Here is an 18,822-nt window from a genome sequence, read left to right as displayed (position 1 = left end):
CAGAGGTTGGGATGTGCAAGTATGTATAACCCTTAAGTTTCAAACAGTGTTGTTTTCGTCAACGATGACGATAACGAAAATATTTCATCAACGAACACTTTATTCATGATGATGACGAGACTATAACAAGCTAAAAACGTGTTTTGGGAGAATAAAACATCACGAGATGAATGCCAGTTTTCGTCTAACAAGAACAAGACGAAAATGCACAATAGTTTCCGTCACATATTTACAATGTGTGACATTTACCGTATTGGCCTGAATATAAGACGGTGTTTTTTTTGCATTGAAATAAGACTGAAAAAGTGGGAGTTGTCTTATATTAATATTAAAATTAATTATTATAAATATATTAAAAATTAATTACCGCCGTCATCGGGATAAATTTGATAACCCTACCTTAAGCCTAAACTAAAGACTCTGGATGGGTGTAACATATTATGTCTGTAACGTTAAATACAATTAGAAAACGATTTAATTAAAAAATATATATATATTAAAAAAAGGCATGGCCGATATTTTTTTGCCGATTCCGATACTTTGAAAATTACGTGATCGGACCCGATCGATCGGCACATCTCTAACTAAGACTAAGACGAAAATTAAAAGGGCTGTCAAAAACAACACTGGTTTCAAACCAGTACGATAAGTACTATACTTAGTCCATGTGACTATTAACGTGGCATTATATTCGTCCTAGCAGGTCACTGTTAAACGTGTTAAAATTAAAAGTTGTGCACACGTTGCGTTGCCCTCATGAGTGCTGTTACTTTAGAAAAGTGACTCCAAAGTAAAGCAAACGCTCCTCTAAATAATTACTTCAGTGTCTGCAATTTATTGGTTGAATAGCGTATGAACTTTGAATAAATAAAAACATTATACAGAGGCATGGAAATTCAAATATCACAGGAATCAGTCTTAGAATAAATGTATTTGCTTTTAACAACTAAGATGCAGCACAATAGACATACCATAGACTTGTATAAAATTGTTGTCTTTTAAATAGTATTCAGTCAACTATCAATTTCTCTGTCGTCTGTCTGTCTTTTGACGGGGGTGGGGGAACACGGAAGTAATTACTCAGTGTGGCCTGCCTCTTCGACATTTTGAGAAGTTATTTTCTCGTGTCCGCCGCAAATAGAGTGGTCAGCCATCGGTACGCAAAAGCGTATGGAAGCCGTTGAGGGCCAGCGCGTTTGTCTACGTCCAGTACGCATGTGCGGACCACTTATGTGCACCCCTGAATATAATATAATATAATATAATATAATATCATGTAATATAATATAATATAATAATACTGTATTAATTAAATAGATAATAACCAAATAACCATTGCTCGGTTCTTCACAGAAAAAAGCCAGGAAATAAATAACTCTATTGAAAAAAAAAAAAAAATATATATATATATATATTTTTTTTTTTAACAATTTTTTTTTTTTTTTTTTGTTCAGGGGGCCGGACCAAATGTGGCTGCGGGCCGTGTCCGGCCCGCGGGCCGTAGTTTGGGGACCCCTGGCCTACACTAACTATTAATATGTTGGTGCTATCCTCAGCTTGATGTATTTCCGACTGACACCATCTAGGGGGCCTGTTGACCCGGGAAAGAAGGGGAGGGAGGTGGGGAAGTCTATAAGCTTGCAATTGGGATGGGTAGAGTGTACACAAATCAGATTTTAAAATCTTAAAATATTTAGTACGTGTTTTGACCTTCGGAAGGCGCTATGTTTTAGGCGCACAATGCATGCTTGGGGTGATAATAGTAGTTCGTCACTCACTAGTTGAACACTACCGGTGTTCTGTTAATCCTCGCGGTGAAATGTACTACACAATGTTCAGTGCGCTTGTGCAAACATCCGCATGCATGCACACATCGGTTAAAAGCGGCGAATACTCACTATTTTTGTTTTTATTGAGTTTTTTTTTACCTTTTCAAAAATACTTTTTGCATGTATTTCCCTGTCATACTTTTAACCACTGTGTTTTCTTTTGGTAGCTTTAAAGCAATGTTGATCTGTTGACCACATTAGTCACATAACGTATTTAAACCGTCCTTATATGATATAACTACATTTAATTATTATTATTATTTTTCTAAGGCATTTTTTAATACGTTCTGCCTGTATGCATCCAAACAAAGCAAGTTGAAAGTGCACGGTTGTACTTTGGGTTTCAAATTCGCCTGTTGTAGACGTTTTGCCGATGCAGCGCCTAGACAACCTGCAGATAAGGACGCCTTCTGACTACGGAAGCCCACATGTGCGTCATGCAACTGACTGAGCAAGATTGACGCTGACTACCGGGTGATAGGCAAGGCATCTACAAGCTCACGTCTGCAACACCAAATTCTGCAATCAGCTCTTCAGGACAGTCCAGAACAAATGGCGGCACGTCCTGTACTAACACAACACGCAATAACAAAAAGAACTCCAAGTTTGATAGCTCAGCCCTTCTCAGAAGTTGAGGTGCGCCGAACCTCCCACCTCAGTTACCTCATTAACCATTACCCAGCAACGGTGACACAAGAACCTGACCGAACAAATCTGCAACAGAAGACGACCCAAATACACCATTCTTCCTGCGCACGGCCTGCCCCACGAGAGCCTTCAAAAAGACTGACTGTTTAACTAATAGTTGTCATTTTTCTTGGAAACATTTTGTTGACTTGTGATATGGTGACCCTGGAACGAGTCTGCCTTCTCGCCTGGGTCTGTTGCTGTTTTGCCTTGTCGTTTGATCGCTGTCGACTTGAATAAATTGTGAACTTGTGTATCGAAGTCTTTTTCCAGCTTTCAAAATGGAGTCAGTACAAGGGGTTAAGACTGAGGTGAACGCGCGGAGTTTGGCCTTTTGGCCGGGTTGTTGTTACTGCGCCAGCACGGGTCCGGCGGTTTGGCTGGCATGATTCCGTCAATCTGACTAGAACAGGGGTTGGCAAACTATTGCACAAAGGGCCACAGTGGGGGCAAGTTTTTGTTCATACCCATCATGAGGACAGCCTTTCACCAATCTGGTTCAGTTCAGTTGATTGCAGTCAGGTGCTTCTTGTTTCCACTGAAACCTCATTGGTTAAACTGTCTGTGCTGAATCAGTTGGAACAAAGACCAGGACCCACTGCGGCCCTCGAGGACCAGGGGTTTGCCCACCCCTGGTCTAGAAGGTCAGATTCCTTTAGTTTATTGAGTTTTTTATGACCTTTTCATTGCCTCAAAAATACTTTTTGCATGTATTTCCCTGTCATACTTTTAACCATTGTGTTGTTTTGTAGTAGCTTTAAAGCAGAGTGTTGATCTGTTGACCACATTAGTCATGTAACGGATTTAAACTGTCCTTATTTGATATACTAGTAACTACATTTAAGTATTTTCATAAGGATTTTTTTGTATGTTCTGGCTGTATGCATCTTAACAAAACAAGTTGAGAGCGTACGTTAGTACTTTGGGTGTTAAATTCGCTTCATGTAGACATTTTGGCAGAACACCGGCTAGGTTTAATCTGAAACCCCAAATTAGGTTATTCAACTATTTGGGTCAAAATAACCCACGTTGTAGCCTGCCTTTGTGTGTCGTCTTTTTGGCACAATTAAGGGAAGTGATTAAAAAATGAGGCAGTTCACTCATGCTCAGTCATTGAATATCAGTTGGAATAAGTCAGATACCGTAATTTTCGCTCTCTAAGGCTCACCTGACAATAAGCCCTCGCTCACCAAATTTGACACGAAAACAAAATTTATTCATAGATAAGCCGCACTGGACAATAAGCCGTAGCTGTTCTCACTGTATTATGGGATATTTACACCAAAAGATATTAACCGGTAACACTTTATTTGGCAGCTGCATCACAAGACCAAGCGAACCCAATTGCTTCAAGAAGCTTCATTTGGCTGTCACTGCTCCCTTGGGGGAGACAGTCAACCTTTGCTGCCACCTGCTGTCAACAATGTTGTTTTTCAACATGCCTCCTAGCATGGATTGCAGCGCTACAGATGTACGGTGTATCACAAAAGTGAGTACACCCCTTGCATTTCTGCAGATATTTAAGTATATCTTTTAATGGGACAACACTGACAAAATGACGTCTTGACACCATGACACCGTCTCATCAGACCATACATGGTTCCAGTAATCCATGTGCTTTGTCAACATGTCTTCAGCAAACCTTTTGCGGGCTTTCTTGTGTACCGTCTTCAAAAGAGGCTTCCTCCTGGGGTGACAGCCATGCACACCAATTTGATGTAGAGTGCAGCGTATGGTCTGAGCACTAACAGGCGGACCCCCCCACCTCTTCAATATCTGCATGAATGCTGACAGCACTCCTGTAACGAGTCACGTGACATTTTAGAGGGAAAATGACAAGCAGTACTCAATTTGGACATGTAGGGATGTACGTTTTTTCAAAGGCTTGTACTCACTTTTGCCAGGCATTCAGATATTATTGGCTATATTTTAAGTTATTTGAGGTGAAAATAAATTAACTCTATTTTATAAGATGCACACAGACTACTTTTCATTGTGTCAAAGTGTCATTTTGTCAGTGTTGTCCCATGAAAAGATATATTTAATTATCTGAAGAAATGCGAGGGCTGTACTCACTTTTGTGATACACTGTAAATAACCATCAAAATTTATGTTCTGTGCTAATTATTTTCTTCAGTTACTGTTCCAGTTGTAACATGAATTGCTAGTTATGGTATTTGGTAACACTTCATTTGCCAGTGGCGATATAAGACTAATCATAATTATGATATGACACTGCCATGAGCATTAATTAATGTTTATGACAGATGTCATTTTTTGTCATCTGACAAATTATCTCACTTTTGAATGGATGTAAAATATCCGAGCTGTACTAGGCCTGTCGCGATAACAAATTTTAGTGTGCGATAATTATTCTCATAAATTATTGCGATATGCGATATTGTTGCGCCTCTCCCCATTTTTTTTTAACCAATTTACAATAACACAGTGAGAATACAGTATATACTAATAGATCAAGTACACCCGTTTAAACGCGATAAATATTTACTCTTAAATTCAAAAATACTTTTTAAGAAATCGCAACTAAAAACAATAGACCATGCCTCGTAAGTAAAAAACAACAATATTGATACCGCACAGAAACACAGAATAAATAAAATGTGTTAAAAAAAAAATGCACTTAACTTAAGCATTTAGGCAAATGCAAATTTTTCCCGTCATAGCTTCTGCAATGTTCCATAGGGATGCAACTATACAGTTAAGTCACGGTTCGGTACGATTTTTGATATGGGGGACACGATTTTCGATCCGATTCAATACATTTAATGCTTTTTAAAAACAATAACAATTACATTGTTTGTTTTGTTTCATTTTTTTGTTGTTGTTTTTTTGTTTTTTTTTTTGCTAACAAGCAAAAATTTAATTGCCATCATATAAACATGCATTTTAGTGTATAATATTTATGTGCTTACTTCTTTCTGATCTGAAAAAAATGGTATAAAAGTGCTGAGAACAATCTTTACTGTTTGTAAAGTGAGGCAGGGCACACTGTTGATTGCTACAGCTCTCTTAGCAGCTAGGTTTACTACATGAGCAAGACATCCTATTTGTGGTCCAAATCTATCTGTGTCACGTACTGAACTAACAATATTTGCAACATTATCTATAGTCACTGGTATGGATTGATTTGGCCTTCTGAACTTCCATTCAGTCATGACAGTTTAGAATTCATCGATGTAGTATATGGACTACGTGTCCCATGATCACTCTGGCCTCACGTAGCCAATGGCATGGGACGTAGCACATCTAGTTTGCCGTTTCATGATATCTAGTGTGTGCGCGCATTAAAAAAGTTAGCAAGCGCCGCTGAAGTCACGTCTGCTCATTACTACACAACACCAGCATATGACAATCGACTTTCATAAACAGGACGAGTTTGAAGCACAGCGCTCTTAATTTCATTCAGCTGTTCGTTGTCAAAGCGAGGTTGTTCGTAGCAGCCAAGTCGGTAACAATGTTTTGGCGGAGTTCGTTGTAAATATCCGGCGTTGAGCTGAAAAATAGCCACCCCGCGTGAAATGTCACTCCTGACGGGAGCGCCCACACGTCAACAACACCGGCACGCCATAGATGGTCCACAGTCACTCCGAAGCACTGACGCGGCCGGTATACGTTGAACAATAGGATATAATAGGAATGATTGGCTCCGGCGCTAGCTTTTGCCGGACCTGGAACGAAGATGCATTTTGAGCAGTTGGTAACGAGGAATCCGAACTTTTAACAGCACGTCTGCCGCACGTGCGCACACACGTGCACGCGAGGCGATAAATCGCGGCGAAAAAATTACCGCCTTCATTTTTATTTATCGCGCGATAAATGGAATTATTGCATATTGCGACAGGCTTAAGATGGACATAAGGGGAGTTAGTGACATCATTTGCCGGATGACACTTAAAGACATCTGTCATAAGCATTCAGTAATGCCCATACTAGTCTTAAGACACCGCTATCAAATAAAGTGTTACCTATTAACCCAAATGAATCAACAAATAAACTGCACTAGACTATAAGTCGCAGGATTAAAAGAGAAGGAAAAAAGTAGTGTCTTGTAGTCCGAAAATTACGGGACTGAATGTGCCAATGATATATTCTTTATGTATTTTTTTAAGTTTCAAGCATGTCACAAGTGAGTGTATAGTCACTAAAAAAGCCATTAGTTGGGTTAAGCAAGTCATAAGTCAGTCTATTTGATTTTTTTTTTTTTACAAAGCTTGAACTTGTCCCCATGTGTCCTATACTGTAGCATGACTGAAATCTGTGTCAGCATCATGCTCTTTTACAAGACAACTCATGCGGATGAAGTGCTCCAATCGTTCCATGACTGCAGGTGTAGCCACGAGAGTCCCGTCTTAGCTGCTCTTAGTGGGATTCAGAGAAGGCGACATGCGGAATGTGCGTAAAGACGGGAAAAAAAACTTGTGCGCAGCCTGCACGCGCGCCTTCTCCAAGGATGACCAGACGCGCGCATGCATCCTCGTCCCCTTCAATTCAATGTGATCATACTAACATCATTGTCTCCCAGTGGCCTTTCAACTGATTTTCCTCTCTCCCTTTCAAGCTTCCTTCATTTTTTTTTCGGTCGAGCCGCGACAGCGTGCCCGTCGGTGTGGATTGTGTTTCTCATCACCACCACCTCCACCGTGCAGACCCCCGCGTTGCATTGGCGCTGCGGAATAGCCGACAAGACGAACAAGAAGAGGGCAGCTCTCAGCCCGGGAGACAAGCCAATCCATTTTGGTGAAAAGGGGGGTGGGGGGGAAGACAGACAAGCGACCGCTGATGGGGATGTCGAAGGAAAACATCGACGTTAGACGCCGCAACGCTTAGGTAAGTGCATGTCGGTGCAGGTGTGTACATATGAAGAGGAGGATGAAATGGCCGGCGCGTTGATTACATTTGATCCCGATGAAGATTGTGCCAAGATGCATGACAATTTAAGCGGAATGAATAATTAACACGCACAAAGAGGAAACAGTCATGTTAAAACGGGATTGAGGAAAAAGCAAATGTATTATGTAAGTACATTTCGTTGCCTTTGGAGAAACGGCGGAGGGGGTGGGGGGGCGAGGTGGGGGTTGTGGGTGCAGTTGTCATTAAGCGCGAACGGGTGCAAGCCATTTTGTAATGCAGCATGTGCAGAATTAGGCCTATTCAGAATTTCAATTGCGTTCTGGAGGAAGGTGCGCCGTATAGTCCGCTGCAGCTGCATAGATGAATAAGGCCATTCTGTTGGATTGTGGTGCATATCATGCAAGGAAGCAGGCGAAAATGCAGGGCGACTGCTGGACATTAGTCCATTCAATATATTTATGAATGAATAATATATTATTTCCCGGTGATTAGATGAGAACGTTTGGCGTGAAGCATCATTTTTGCGTGGCTACCCTGATTCCCACGTCCTGAATCAATCTAGTGTTGTCATAGTTACAGTAGATGAAGTTGGCCCTGCTGCACCTGTGTCGCTTTGTTTTTATGCACACCATCATCTCATCGGGCCTGGCGTGGACCGAACACCCCACCGGTAAAGCGACCCTTTCTTTTTTGAACCCTTCTCGAAAACAACTGGGGCCATTTTTGGCCTCTTCATAAACCTTAACGACTGTGTTGTGGAAAGGCTTGATACAATCACACCGTGATTGGTTTGTAGCAATTGGTCAGCAGCTTGCAGCTAATTTGTCTTTTCACGACTGAGCGCTCTCTCAGGCCTGATCGAATAATCAATACTGACATTGTTGCAATCTGCTCTCGACACCAAAGAGCAACAAAGATTAAAAAAGGGAGAGAAATACACCTTTGAGAATTTGCTCCAGTGGGAACCAGTGATGTGGAGGATAAATAAAATGCAGGCGTGTCAGCAATGTCATGATTCAACCGTCAGCCCCCAAAATGAGTCAGTGTAATATTCTATTACCTGAAGAGCATCATGAGATATAACTCGCCTCATATGCTGGAGATTAAGGATGGCATGTCAAGGCAACAGGCTTTCAGTGTCAAGTTCTCTCTCTCTCTCTCTCGCTCTCTCTCTCCTCCCTCTTCCTCTCTCTCCCCCTCTCCACACAGTGAAAGGTTTGTTACCTTGTGTGGTCTTTAACATGTGAATAATGTGTTTCTGCTCCCCCAAGGGTGTGGAAAGAAACCACACACCTACCATAGCTGCTTAAATATCCCTAGTGTGTTGTTGTGCATTGAAAGAAGAAATATTAGACTTGTTTTGCATGGTTTAAGGGAAGATTGCGTCATAAATTGATTTTTATATTGTGTTTAAGTTTCACAAAATAAATAAACAAATAAAAAACCTCATGAATAACAAGTATTAAAAAAAAAAATAAGGAAAAAAAGCTTTGCTCAGCTCATGATTAGCCTCAAGCCTCCATTTTAGCTCAACACGTTAAGCCATATGTCATCGCAAATGCACAAGCAAGCAGCCAAAAGGCCAATTTCCTCTCTATTTGTGTCACAGTTATGTTGTTGTTGACAGTTGGCGTTTCTATACAATGTGTGCCTGTATGAGGGGATGTGTGAGAGTGTGAGAAAGTCTGTGGGATGTGCAGAGCATCTGAAAAGTATTTTTAGCAAACATACTCCCTCATGAATTTTCTTAATAGCTGCTGTAAGAGTTTGCAGCTATGTTTTTCCCCCCACAAAGACTGATGTTGACCTTGTAGGTATCATCATTCTTACCCCTCCTTTTTTTGGTCTTCTACGTGGATTTGTGCAGTTTTCCCACACAAATGCAAACTTTACTTCTGAATAAACGCATTGATTATATATGACATTTAAGTGCAGTGGTGCTTGTTATCTGGTTCGAGCAGCAAACGTTCATCAAGCGCCGCTAAATATAATAATGTGGAATGGGGCAGTGGACAGTAAAAACACAAGATGGTGAGTGAGCAGGTTGCCACAGCAACCGTGTTTCTAGGAGCCCATGCATGGCCGCTGCATAGGAGAGGAGACGCCAAACGCCGTCATTGGAGCATGCGAAAACCACCGCTTGTTAGAGAGTAAAATATGTGCATCCGTAATGTATAGTCGGCATGACGAACTTACAAGAGGACTGAGATCTCGGGAGTCTTAATGTCTCAAAAACAACCAGGAGCTTTGTAGCTTATCATAGCAAGGGAAATAGCCCGAGCATTTCTAAATTTAGTGAGTCTGCTGATGCTTGCAGGCATTTCTGTTTCCAAAAAAGTGTGCGACACCCTCTTAACCAAGGACACAGTTTTGCTACGGATGCATATCAGCGTGGGTCTTGTTCGCAATGTCTTGTTCGGTTCATCAGCTTCCGCACGGGGCCTAATTGTGTGTTGGCTTATTGCACACAACACATGCGGTCAATAACAATTATAACATAATTGCCAGTACTGCATGAGGGTATCATTTGTTAACTCGTTGGTAGTGTTGTTGCATTATGATGGATCCCATCAGGCTCTGCAGTGACTTTAAGCTAAGATTAAACCAGGGGGCCTTCATAATTTCTTTCTCTAGACTAAAAATACAGTACGTCTTGAGTTTATGTTGAGGGACCACCTTCGTATCGCTTTTTTTTTCGCTTGGCTATTTTAGATGATGACCTAGACATTAAGTTCAGCATCAAGAAAATGGCAGCTTACTGATGAGTTGTACTTCAGGTCAAAATTTGAAACAATTTCTTCACAACTCAACGCCTGACCTTGCTTGTCTTCAGCAACAGGACATTGTCATATTTTCATAATTAAATTCCATCCTGGCCATCCTTGCATGAATGTGTTAGGCTAATATCTCAAAGCTACTGCACTGTGCATGACTTGACCTCCTTTCTTTCTTTTTTTCCCTTTTCTCTCTTCTTCCACCCTCAGCCCCTCCTTCCACAGTGAGAAGAAACAAACAACCTCCGCAGAGAAGAGCTTTCCGGAGCAAAATCCCTCCCAAATATAATTTTATACTAATAATTGTCATGGGAACAAAAAAGGACATGCTTTCTTAAAATGACATGTAAGGAAGAACAAGGTGTTTGGTAGTCAAAGAAGCATGAGCAAAGTAAAATAAGAATCTATTAATGATAGAGTCGTTAATATAACATTACACCCGTCTTAGTAAATTATTAAGCAGTCTACTTGAAGGAGAAAAACTGCATAAGTACATAAAATATGAACATCAAACTAAGCACTTAAATTCCCCTGTTAGAAGGTGATTTATAACATCATACGGCAGTAGGGGTGGGTCATGACTCAGTTGCCATGCGTGTTGTCATGGTGACCAGCCCCTGTGCCCCTTCCCCCCTCCTCTGGTTGGTCCACCTTTTGTTGTGGTTCCACAACCATGGACCTCAGCTGACAGAAGCAGCACCCCCCTGCCCTGTCCCCTGTAGCTGCTCCAATCAGGCGAGCCGTGTCATTTGCACGAGGAAGACTCTAGATCAAGTCCCAGAAAGTATTTCAGAAAACACAAGATACCTCAATCTACAAGAGAACACAATTCAGGTGAGGGTGACATCTCTTTGGTGTTCAGTTCATATGTTTTGACAGGAGGTGCTACAAACATGCCTCCTTGTTTCTCTCTCCACACCAGGTGATCAAGTCTGACACCTTTAAGCACTTGCGGCATCTGGAAATCCTCCAGCTCTCCAAGAACCACATCCGGCAGATCGAGGTGGGAGCGTTCAATGGGCTGCCGAACCTCAACACGCTGGAGCTGTTTGACAACCGTCTCACCGTGGTACCGTCGCAGGCCTTTGAGTACCTCAGCAAGCTAAGGGAACTATGGCTACGAAACAACCCTATCGAGACGCTGCCGGCGTTCGCCTTTCACCGCGTTCCCTCTTTACGCCGTCTCGATCTCGGGGAACTCAGGAAACTGGATTTCATCTCAGAGGCCGCCTTCGAGGGTCTGGTCAACTTGCGCTTCTTGAATCTCGGCATGTGCGGATTGAAGGACATCCCCAACCTCACTGCGCTCGTACGACTAGAGGAGTTGGAGTTGTCGGGGAACCAGTTGGGAATAGTCCGGCCCGGGTCATTCCAGGGCCTCGTGTCTCTCCGGAAGCTGTGGCTCATGCACTCCAAGGTGTCGGTCATTGAACGCAATGCTTTTGATGACCTAAAAAACTTGGAGGAGCTCAACCTTTCACACAATTCACTTCATTCACTGCCTCATGACCTCTTTACCCCTTTGCATCAGTTGGAAAGGGTGCATCTTAACCACAACCCATGGGTGTGCAACTGTGATGTTCTGTGGCTCAGTTGGTGGCTTAAAGAAACAGTTCCTAGCAACACCACATGCTGCGCCAGATGCCATGCGCCGCCGGGTCTGAAGGGCAAGTACATCGGCGAACTGGATCAGAGCCATTTCACCTGTTATGCCCCCGTCATCGTGGAGCCACCTACCGATCTCAACGTCACAGAGGGCATGGCTGCTGAGCTCAAATGCCGCACGGGAACGTCCATGACCTCAGTGAACTGGTTCACTCCGAACGGCACTCTTATGACCCACGGATCTTATCGCGTCAGGATCTCAGTGCTCCATGACGGAACGCTCAACTTCACCAACGTGACCGTGCAGGACACCGGGCAGTATACTTGCATGGTGACAAACTCTGCCGGTAACACCACCGCCACTGCTGTGCTCAATGTATCAGCTTCAGACCCCAGTAACAGCTACAGCTATTTCACCACCGTCACTGTGGAGACGGTCGAAACGGTGGGAGGAGGGGACGATAAGAACTCAGCAAGACAGTACATCAATGAGACCTTAATAGAGTTCCCCAATCCTACTGTTGAAAAAGATGGCATCACTATGTCACCTTCTCTCTCTTCTCTTTCCTCACTGTCCCCACGAGCGAACAGAGCCACAGAGAATGCAGTGACTGTATCCATCATCGATGTAACTAACATTCCAGGCCTAGATGATGTCATGAAAACAACTAAGATTATCATTGGTTGCTTTGTGGCTATTACTTTTATGGCAGCCGTAATGTTGGTGGTCTTTTACAAGCTCCGCAAACAACACCAGCTGCACAAGCACCACGGCCCGGCCAGAGCCATTGAAATCGTCAACGTGGAAGACGAGATCGGAGCCGGTGCAGGGAGTGGTATCTCAGGCGGCTCCACCATAAATACCAGCGGTGGCGGAGAAGGAACTTTAAGGATACATCATCCCGAAATAGTTAACCTTCCCAACATTGGCCGTTCTGACACTTTGAACCACTACTACAAGACCCATCATTTCAACAACAATGTAATGGGTCTTAATATTGGACCGGACGGAATGGGATCAGGAGGTATGCACAAGACCCAGCCAGGCCAGGAAATCCCCATATCTTGTACCCCCGTTCCCATCTCGACATCCAATCTGCTCGTCTCTTCGGGAAACGGCACCAACACCAACCCGAGTTCAATGTCGCCTCCTCTGCCAATGTCTCTCCCGATGCCTACCATGGGCCTACATGGATCTATTAAAGGTTTCATGGGCCAGAACCAGAACCCCCAAATGGAGCCTCTTCTCTTCAAGGGGAACTCAAAGGAAAATGTCCAGGAGACTCAGATCTAAAACAACCAGGGGACAGAAAGGGGATTCATGTTGGGTTTATGCTCGGATTGATGAGACACTAGAGTGCATTGACTTTACACCAGGAGACAGGATAGACAACACATGGTGAGACACACAAACGCAAAGACTCGTCCGTGATGGTTTACTGAGCCAAGGATTACCACAGTGGGCCATTTGTGTTTGTAGTACCGCTTACGGCCTAGGAAATCAAAGAATGGACATTGTGACAATGTAAATCTGTGCCAAAGCAAATGTTTTTTGCATTTTCTCCAAACTGTTGTCAATGGGAGAAGAAAACAATAAGTCTTTGGGAGTAATCGGCCGCTAAATCATTGTTGGCCTGGAGAGACGGAAGACATGCACACTAGTACTTACCACGTTGAAGATGGCAGAGATTATGAAGAAATGAAATCCGAGAGACATTTTTCTTGACAAAAAGAAGCCACACTCGCTCTGAACTGACTCAATAGACTCCCCAGAGGTGACAATAATGTAGGCATAAATAGATGGACAAAAGGTACAGTGCAGTACAAACTACTGTGAAAAACCCACAAATTATATAAATATATTTTCATTTAAATATGTATCATTGCAAACTCCGACGCAGAGATATTTTGGGGTGGATGTGTACTCGGGGAGAGTTTGTTTCTATGTGAATATTGAGGGGGCGGAGATCGGGGAGGTTGGTTATGATACATGTTTTCAGTTTGGCTACTTCTCAGAGAACATAAGGGCTCAATTGCAACACTCATTGTGAATCTTTGAATTGGCTTCAAGTCTATTTAGGTTGTAGTACAGTAAACGCCGATCTCTGTTTGACAAACTTCTGTCTGTTGCTTCAGTAGTAATCATTACAAATTTTTGTGTTCCGAGGGTGTGTTATGTATTTTGTAACAGCCAGCTACTTGGTATTTGAATCGTATCAATTCTGACAATGCCATAATGTTCGAACTAATGTTTCACAAACAGGGAGCGATATTCCCATGCAAAGACCTGTACGGCTAAAATAAAGTGTTGACTTATGTGTGTTATTTCAAGCAGATCCTTAGCCAGGAATTTGATATGACCTCCTTGCTCATGGTGACTATAATCATGCCATAAACGCCGTCGCAATGACGTTTCGACATCTTTCTGCAGCTGTGCTTGAGAAGGGATCCGACATCCGACCTCGGATGATTAGAATGAATGGAAATGTACAGTATATCAATAATAACAATGTCTGGTTGTATGACAATTGTAAGAACTGCATTTTTACAGTGTAACTTTCATATGTTCGATGCCATTTGCGCTTCTCGCGTTTCAACTATGTATTTCTTTATTTTTGTTAGTTTGATATAATGTGTACAGTTGTCTAGCCATGTATCATTATGTGTGAAATAAATGAATCATATATTGGATTGTGGCAGGTCTATACGGCAAACGCGTTTGGAAAACGTAAGATATTCTGTACGAAACCTGGAGAGTGAAAGTATGGGTTGTGGTTCCGTCATTAGTCACTGTGCTAATGAAAGGTGTCATCTGCTCTATTAACATGTTCAGACAGGCTATTAGTCACTCGCCTATATATGTCCAACAGACACTACAAAAAGAGTGTTTTCGTGTAAACTAGATTAATTTTAGAAGCCTTTGGTATTATAGGAAGATATTTTAAATGTAAAATGTTTGTTGCAATTGAGCACAAATGGATACTAGTAGTATCCTGTGTTCATCTTTCTATCGCTCACGCAGCAGGACCATCATTTCATGGATTGAAACACGATCGGGGAACAATCTGGTCACGAAGTGGCTTAATATACATTGCAGGTCAAAGTACTCAATTCAAGATTTAGGACCTGTTCTGATTTACATGTAAGACTTTATTAAGTGAAAATAAATGTCTTGTAAATTTGAAACACCGCAGTTGTCGTTAACTTAAAACGAAGCTTCAAAAACCGGAAAAAATACGCTTGTCAAACACTTTGGGTGTGCTGGCAGAAACAATGCACAGCTGACAAATGTCAATCAACTCCAGCTACGCCTACGGTGTTTCGCAGTCCTCTAGCTCCTTACATTTTTTGCCTGGTGAAAATATGTCTGCTTAAAATCTCTGGTGGCTGGAATGTATTCCCACGAGTGGGAGTTGTACCGGGGCTTTCTACAGTATTCCTCGACCGGGTTATGATAGATTTAAGGCTCAAAATATACAAACCTACCTTTGGACATGGTATGGCGAGGGATTCTGGTTAACTCAGTGGCCGTGAAATATAATCATTCACAGCTAGCTCATACCCTGGTCCCAAAGATACTTTTTAAAGGAGTGAATGTCAGGCTTTATATTGAGCTCTCAGTGCACTCAATTTTCCTATTTGTTTACATTTGAACCCAAGCTTAAAATGTATCCTAAAAAAAAAATAATGTAACTCTCCAGTGTCCCGTTTTTAGTATACCTGATGATACTTACGATGTACAAACACCGTTAGTGGGTTTACGACGATAATACAACAATTTACAGTGGTATAAAAAAGTATATGAAACCTTTTGGAATTTCTCACATTTCTGCACAAAATCACCTTCAAATGTGATCTAATCTTTGTCAAAATCACACAGATGAAAAAACAGTGTCTGCTTTAACTAAAAACACCCAAACATTTGTAGGCTTTCATATTTTAATGAGGATATCATGCAAACAATGACAGAAGGGGGGAAAATAAGTAAGTGAACTATCACATTTAATATTTTGTGACACCCCCCTGACACCCCATTCCCTCCTTTGGCAGCAATAACTTTAACACGAGGCCTTCCTGTAGCTGCAGATCAGTCTGGCACATCGATCAGGACTAATCTTGGCCCATTCTTCTCTAAAATACTGCTGTAGTTCAGTCAGATTCCTGGGATTCCTGGCATGAATCGCTGTCTTTAGGTCATGCCACGGCATCTCGATGGGGTTTAAGTCTGGACTTTGGCCACTCCAGAACGTGTATTTTGTTCTTCTGAAACCATTCTGAAGTTGATTTACTTCTGTGTTTTGGATCATTGTCTTGTTGCAGCATCCATCTTCTTTTTAGCTTCAGCTGTCTGACAGACGGCCTCAGGTTTTCCTGCAAAACATCCTGAGGCCGGAAGAATGAATTTTTGAATTCATTCTTCCATTAATGATTGCAAGTCGTCCAGGCCCTGAAATAGCAAAACAGCCCCAAATTATGATGCTCCCTCCATCATGCTTCACAGTGGGAATGAGGTATTGATGTTGGTGAGCTGCTCCATTTTTCCTCCACACATGACGTTGTGTGTTACTCCCAAGCAATTCAACTTTGGTTTCATCAGTCTACAAATATTTCGCCAAAACTTCTGTGGAGTGTCCAATAGCCTTTTTGCGGACATTAAACCAGGAACAATGTTTTTTTTTTTTTTAGACAACAGTGGCTTCCTCCGTTGAGTCCTCCCATGAACACCATTCTTGGTCCTAGTTTTACATATGGTTGATCATGTGTGCAAAGAGATATTTGATTGTGCCAGTGATTTCTGTAAGTCTTTAGCGGACTATATAGGGTTCTTTTTTAACTCTCTAAGTATTTTGCGCTGAACTCTTGGCATCATCTTTGGTGGACGGCCACTCCTTGGGAGAGAAGCAACAGCGCCAAAATTTCTCCATTTGTAGACAGCTTCTTTGACTGTCGATTGATGAACATCCAGACTTTTAGAGATGGTTTTGTATCTTTTGTGTCAGCTTTATACAAATCATAAGTCCTTGATCGCAGGCCTTCAGACAGCTCTTTTGACCGAGCCATGATGCACATCAGACAATGCTTCTCATCAAGACAATTCTTACCAGGTGTGTGTTTTATAGTGGGCAGGGCAGCTTTAAAACATTCATCAGGGCACACACCTGACTTAAATTGTTTGTAAAAATTGGTTTCAATTGCTCTTGAATTTTCCTTAGGCTTAGGGTTCCCTTACTTATTTGTCCCCTTCTGTCATTGTTTGCATGCTATTCTCATTAAAATATGAAAACCTATAAATTTTTGGGTGGTTTTCATTAAAGCAGACACTGTTTTTATATCTGTGTGATTTTAAAAAAGATCAGATCACATTTTATGTGGATTTTTTTGCAGAAATGTGAGAAATTCCAAAAGGTTCAGGTACTTTTTCATACCACTGTATATCATTTTGTGGGGTATTTTTTTCCCCTGTCAACACTAAAGCCATCTTTCTTGTTCGCTCGAGCTATTTAATGTTTTTTTTTTTTTTTTTTTTTTTTTTTTTAACTCACAGTTGCGGATCGATTATACAACATTGACAACTTGTCATCGTCTGGGTAATAATATGAGATGGGCATCTCCCCAAAAAACTCGTGAGACTCTATTGTCTGTTATTAAAGGAACGTCTCCCATGTCAACAAACACCACCTTAATGTGTTCGATGCTTAACACAGAATCTGTTACGCTTCGCCCCGCAGTATAATCTCACAAGTAGAGCAATCGATCAAGTGAATCAGGTTGTCTCAAATGCGGCCAGGCTTATTCTCAAGACTGGCTGTTTTTGGCTGTGCATCCCATTAAAACGTTGATGTATATCGCAGTAAACGTGAGCGTGGCCCCTACAGACGCATCTAGCAAAGAGGGATGGACATTCTCAGAATATAAATGAGGGCTAAAGACTTAACATATGGCCGCTCCCTTGATGTGATCCATTTGGGGTCCCTGTCGTCAGATTTCAAAGAGCATACTAGATAACGTCTCATGTGTGAGCGTGCGGTCGCCGCGTGGTTGCCATGGAGTCGACGTTTCAGACAGAATGTTAGAGAACAGGGCGCTTAGCCTGATTCCCGACTTTCATTCATATGAAATGAATACATTGACATGATAACGTTTGCCGGTGAGAAAAAGTTTAGGAATTTGATTGTATAAGCTTATTAGAAGTACAATTGTGTGACCCACTTTGAATGAACAAACAGAGGTGAGAGTGGTATTTCAGAAAATTGTACTTCACTGTATATTTTGGCTCCTCTCTATGCTTACAATCCATTACCTGCAGAAATGTCTGGATTACACCAAGGCATCCTTAATGACATGGACTGTTGTTGACTGCTGGAATAATGGATAGAGGAAATGGACTGACCTTTTTGCTCCCTGCAAGGTAAGCTACACTCTTTCATAACATGAGAAATATCACTCATAACTATCTGTTTTTCCTGTGTGTTCAGTTTAGTTTATCTCAAGGTTTCTCAAAATGAACTTAAATATAGTTTACTGTACTGAACGAGCATAGGCATGAATTAATAAATAAAAGAACAGAACTAAAAGTCATCTCCGACTGCAATGAGCAATCACCCGTACTACTAAATTCATTAATATACTCTGGTCATTTGAGATGCGAATTTAATTTGGTTCACGACTGCCCTCATATATCAAGTCTCTCATCAAAAGAAATAGAAATGGCATTAATGAATTCCAGCCTCCCTAAAAACAAACAAAAAAATATTTAATATCAGTCGGTCTTCACAAGTGATATAGTGTTTAGTGTTAAAACACTGCACTGATGGTGGATTTGCTATTACCGTAATTTTCCGACTATAAGGCGCACCAGACTATAAGCTGCCACCCACCAAATTTGACACGAAAACGGCATTTGTTCAAAGATATGCCGCACTGAACTATGAGCCGCAGGTGTCCTCCCTGGATTATTCGATATTTACACCAAAAGATATTAAATGGTAACATTTTATTTGACAGCGGCATCATACGACTGTCATACAACCAAATGAACCACCATTCATTACTTC

At 41.7% G+C, this 18,822-nt stretch overlaps 1 protein-coding gene across 4 annotated transcripts in view; it reads left to right on the top strand.

Moving 5' to 3' along the window:
* Positions 1–15,215, top strand: part of lrrc4bb (leucine rich repeat containing 4Bb) — a 32,506-nt gene extending 17,291 nt beyond the window's left edge. For 2 of the 4 annotated variants that reach the window (XM_057826693.1, XM_057826692.1), the window contains exons 3-4: positions 10,373–10,996; positions 11,085–15,215. In XM_057826693.1, the coding sequence (XP_057682676.1) occupies positions 10,754–10,996; positions 11,085–13,061 (2,220 nt within the window). In that variant the 5' untranslated portion in view covers positions 10,373–10,753 and the 3' untranslated portion in view covers positions 13,062–15,215. Of the gene's footprint in view, positions 1–6,874; positions 7,365–7,389; positions 7,553–10,372; positions 10,997–11,084 lie in introns of those variants that run through there. The other 2 variants (XM_057826691.1, XM_057826694.1) reach the window with 2 other exon arrangements.
* Positions 15,216–18,822: the final 3,607 nt, after the last annotated feature.

This window comes from Corythoichthys intestinalis, chromosome 21 (genome assembly GCF_030265065.1).
Source record: "Corythoichthys intestinalis isolate RoL2023-P3 chromosome 21, ASM3026506v1, whole genome shotgun sequence".
NCBI classification, from domain to species: Eukaryota; Metazoa; Chordata; class Actinopteri; order Syngnathiformes; family Syngnathidae; genus Corythoichthys; species Corythoichthys intestinalis.
This window is presented reverse-complemented; position numbering and strand designations above follow the sequence as displayed.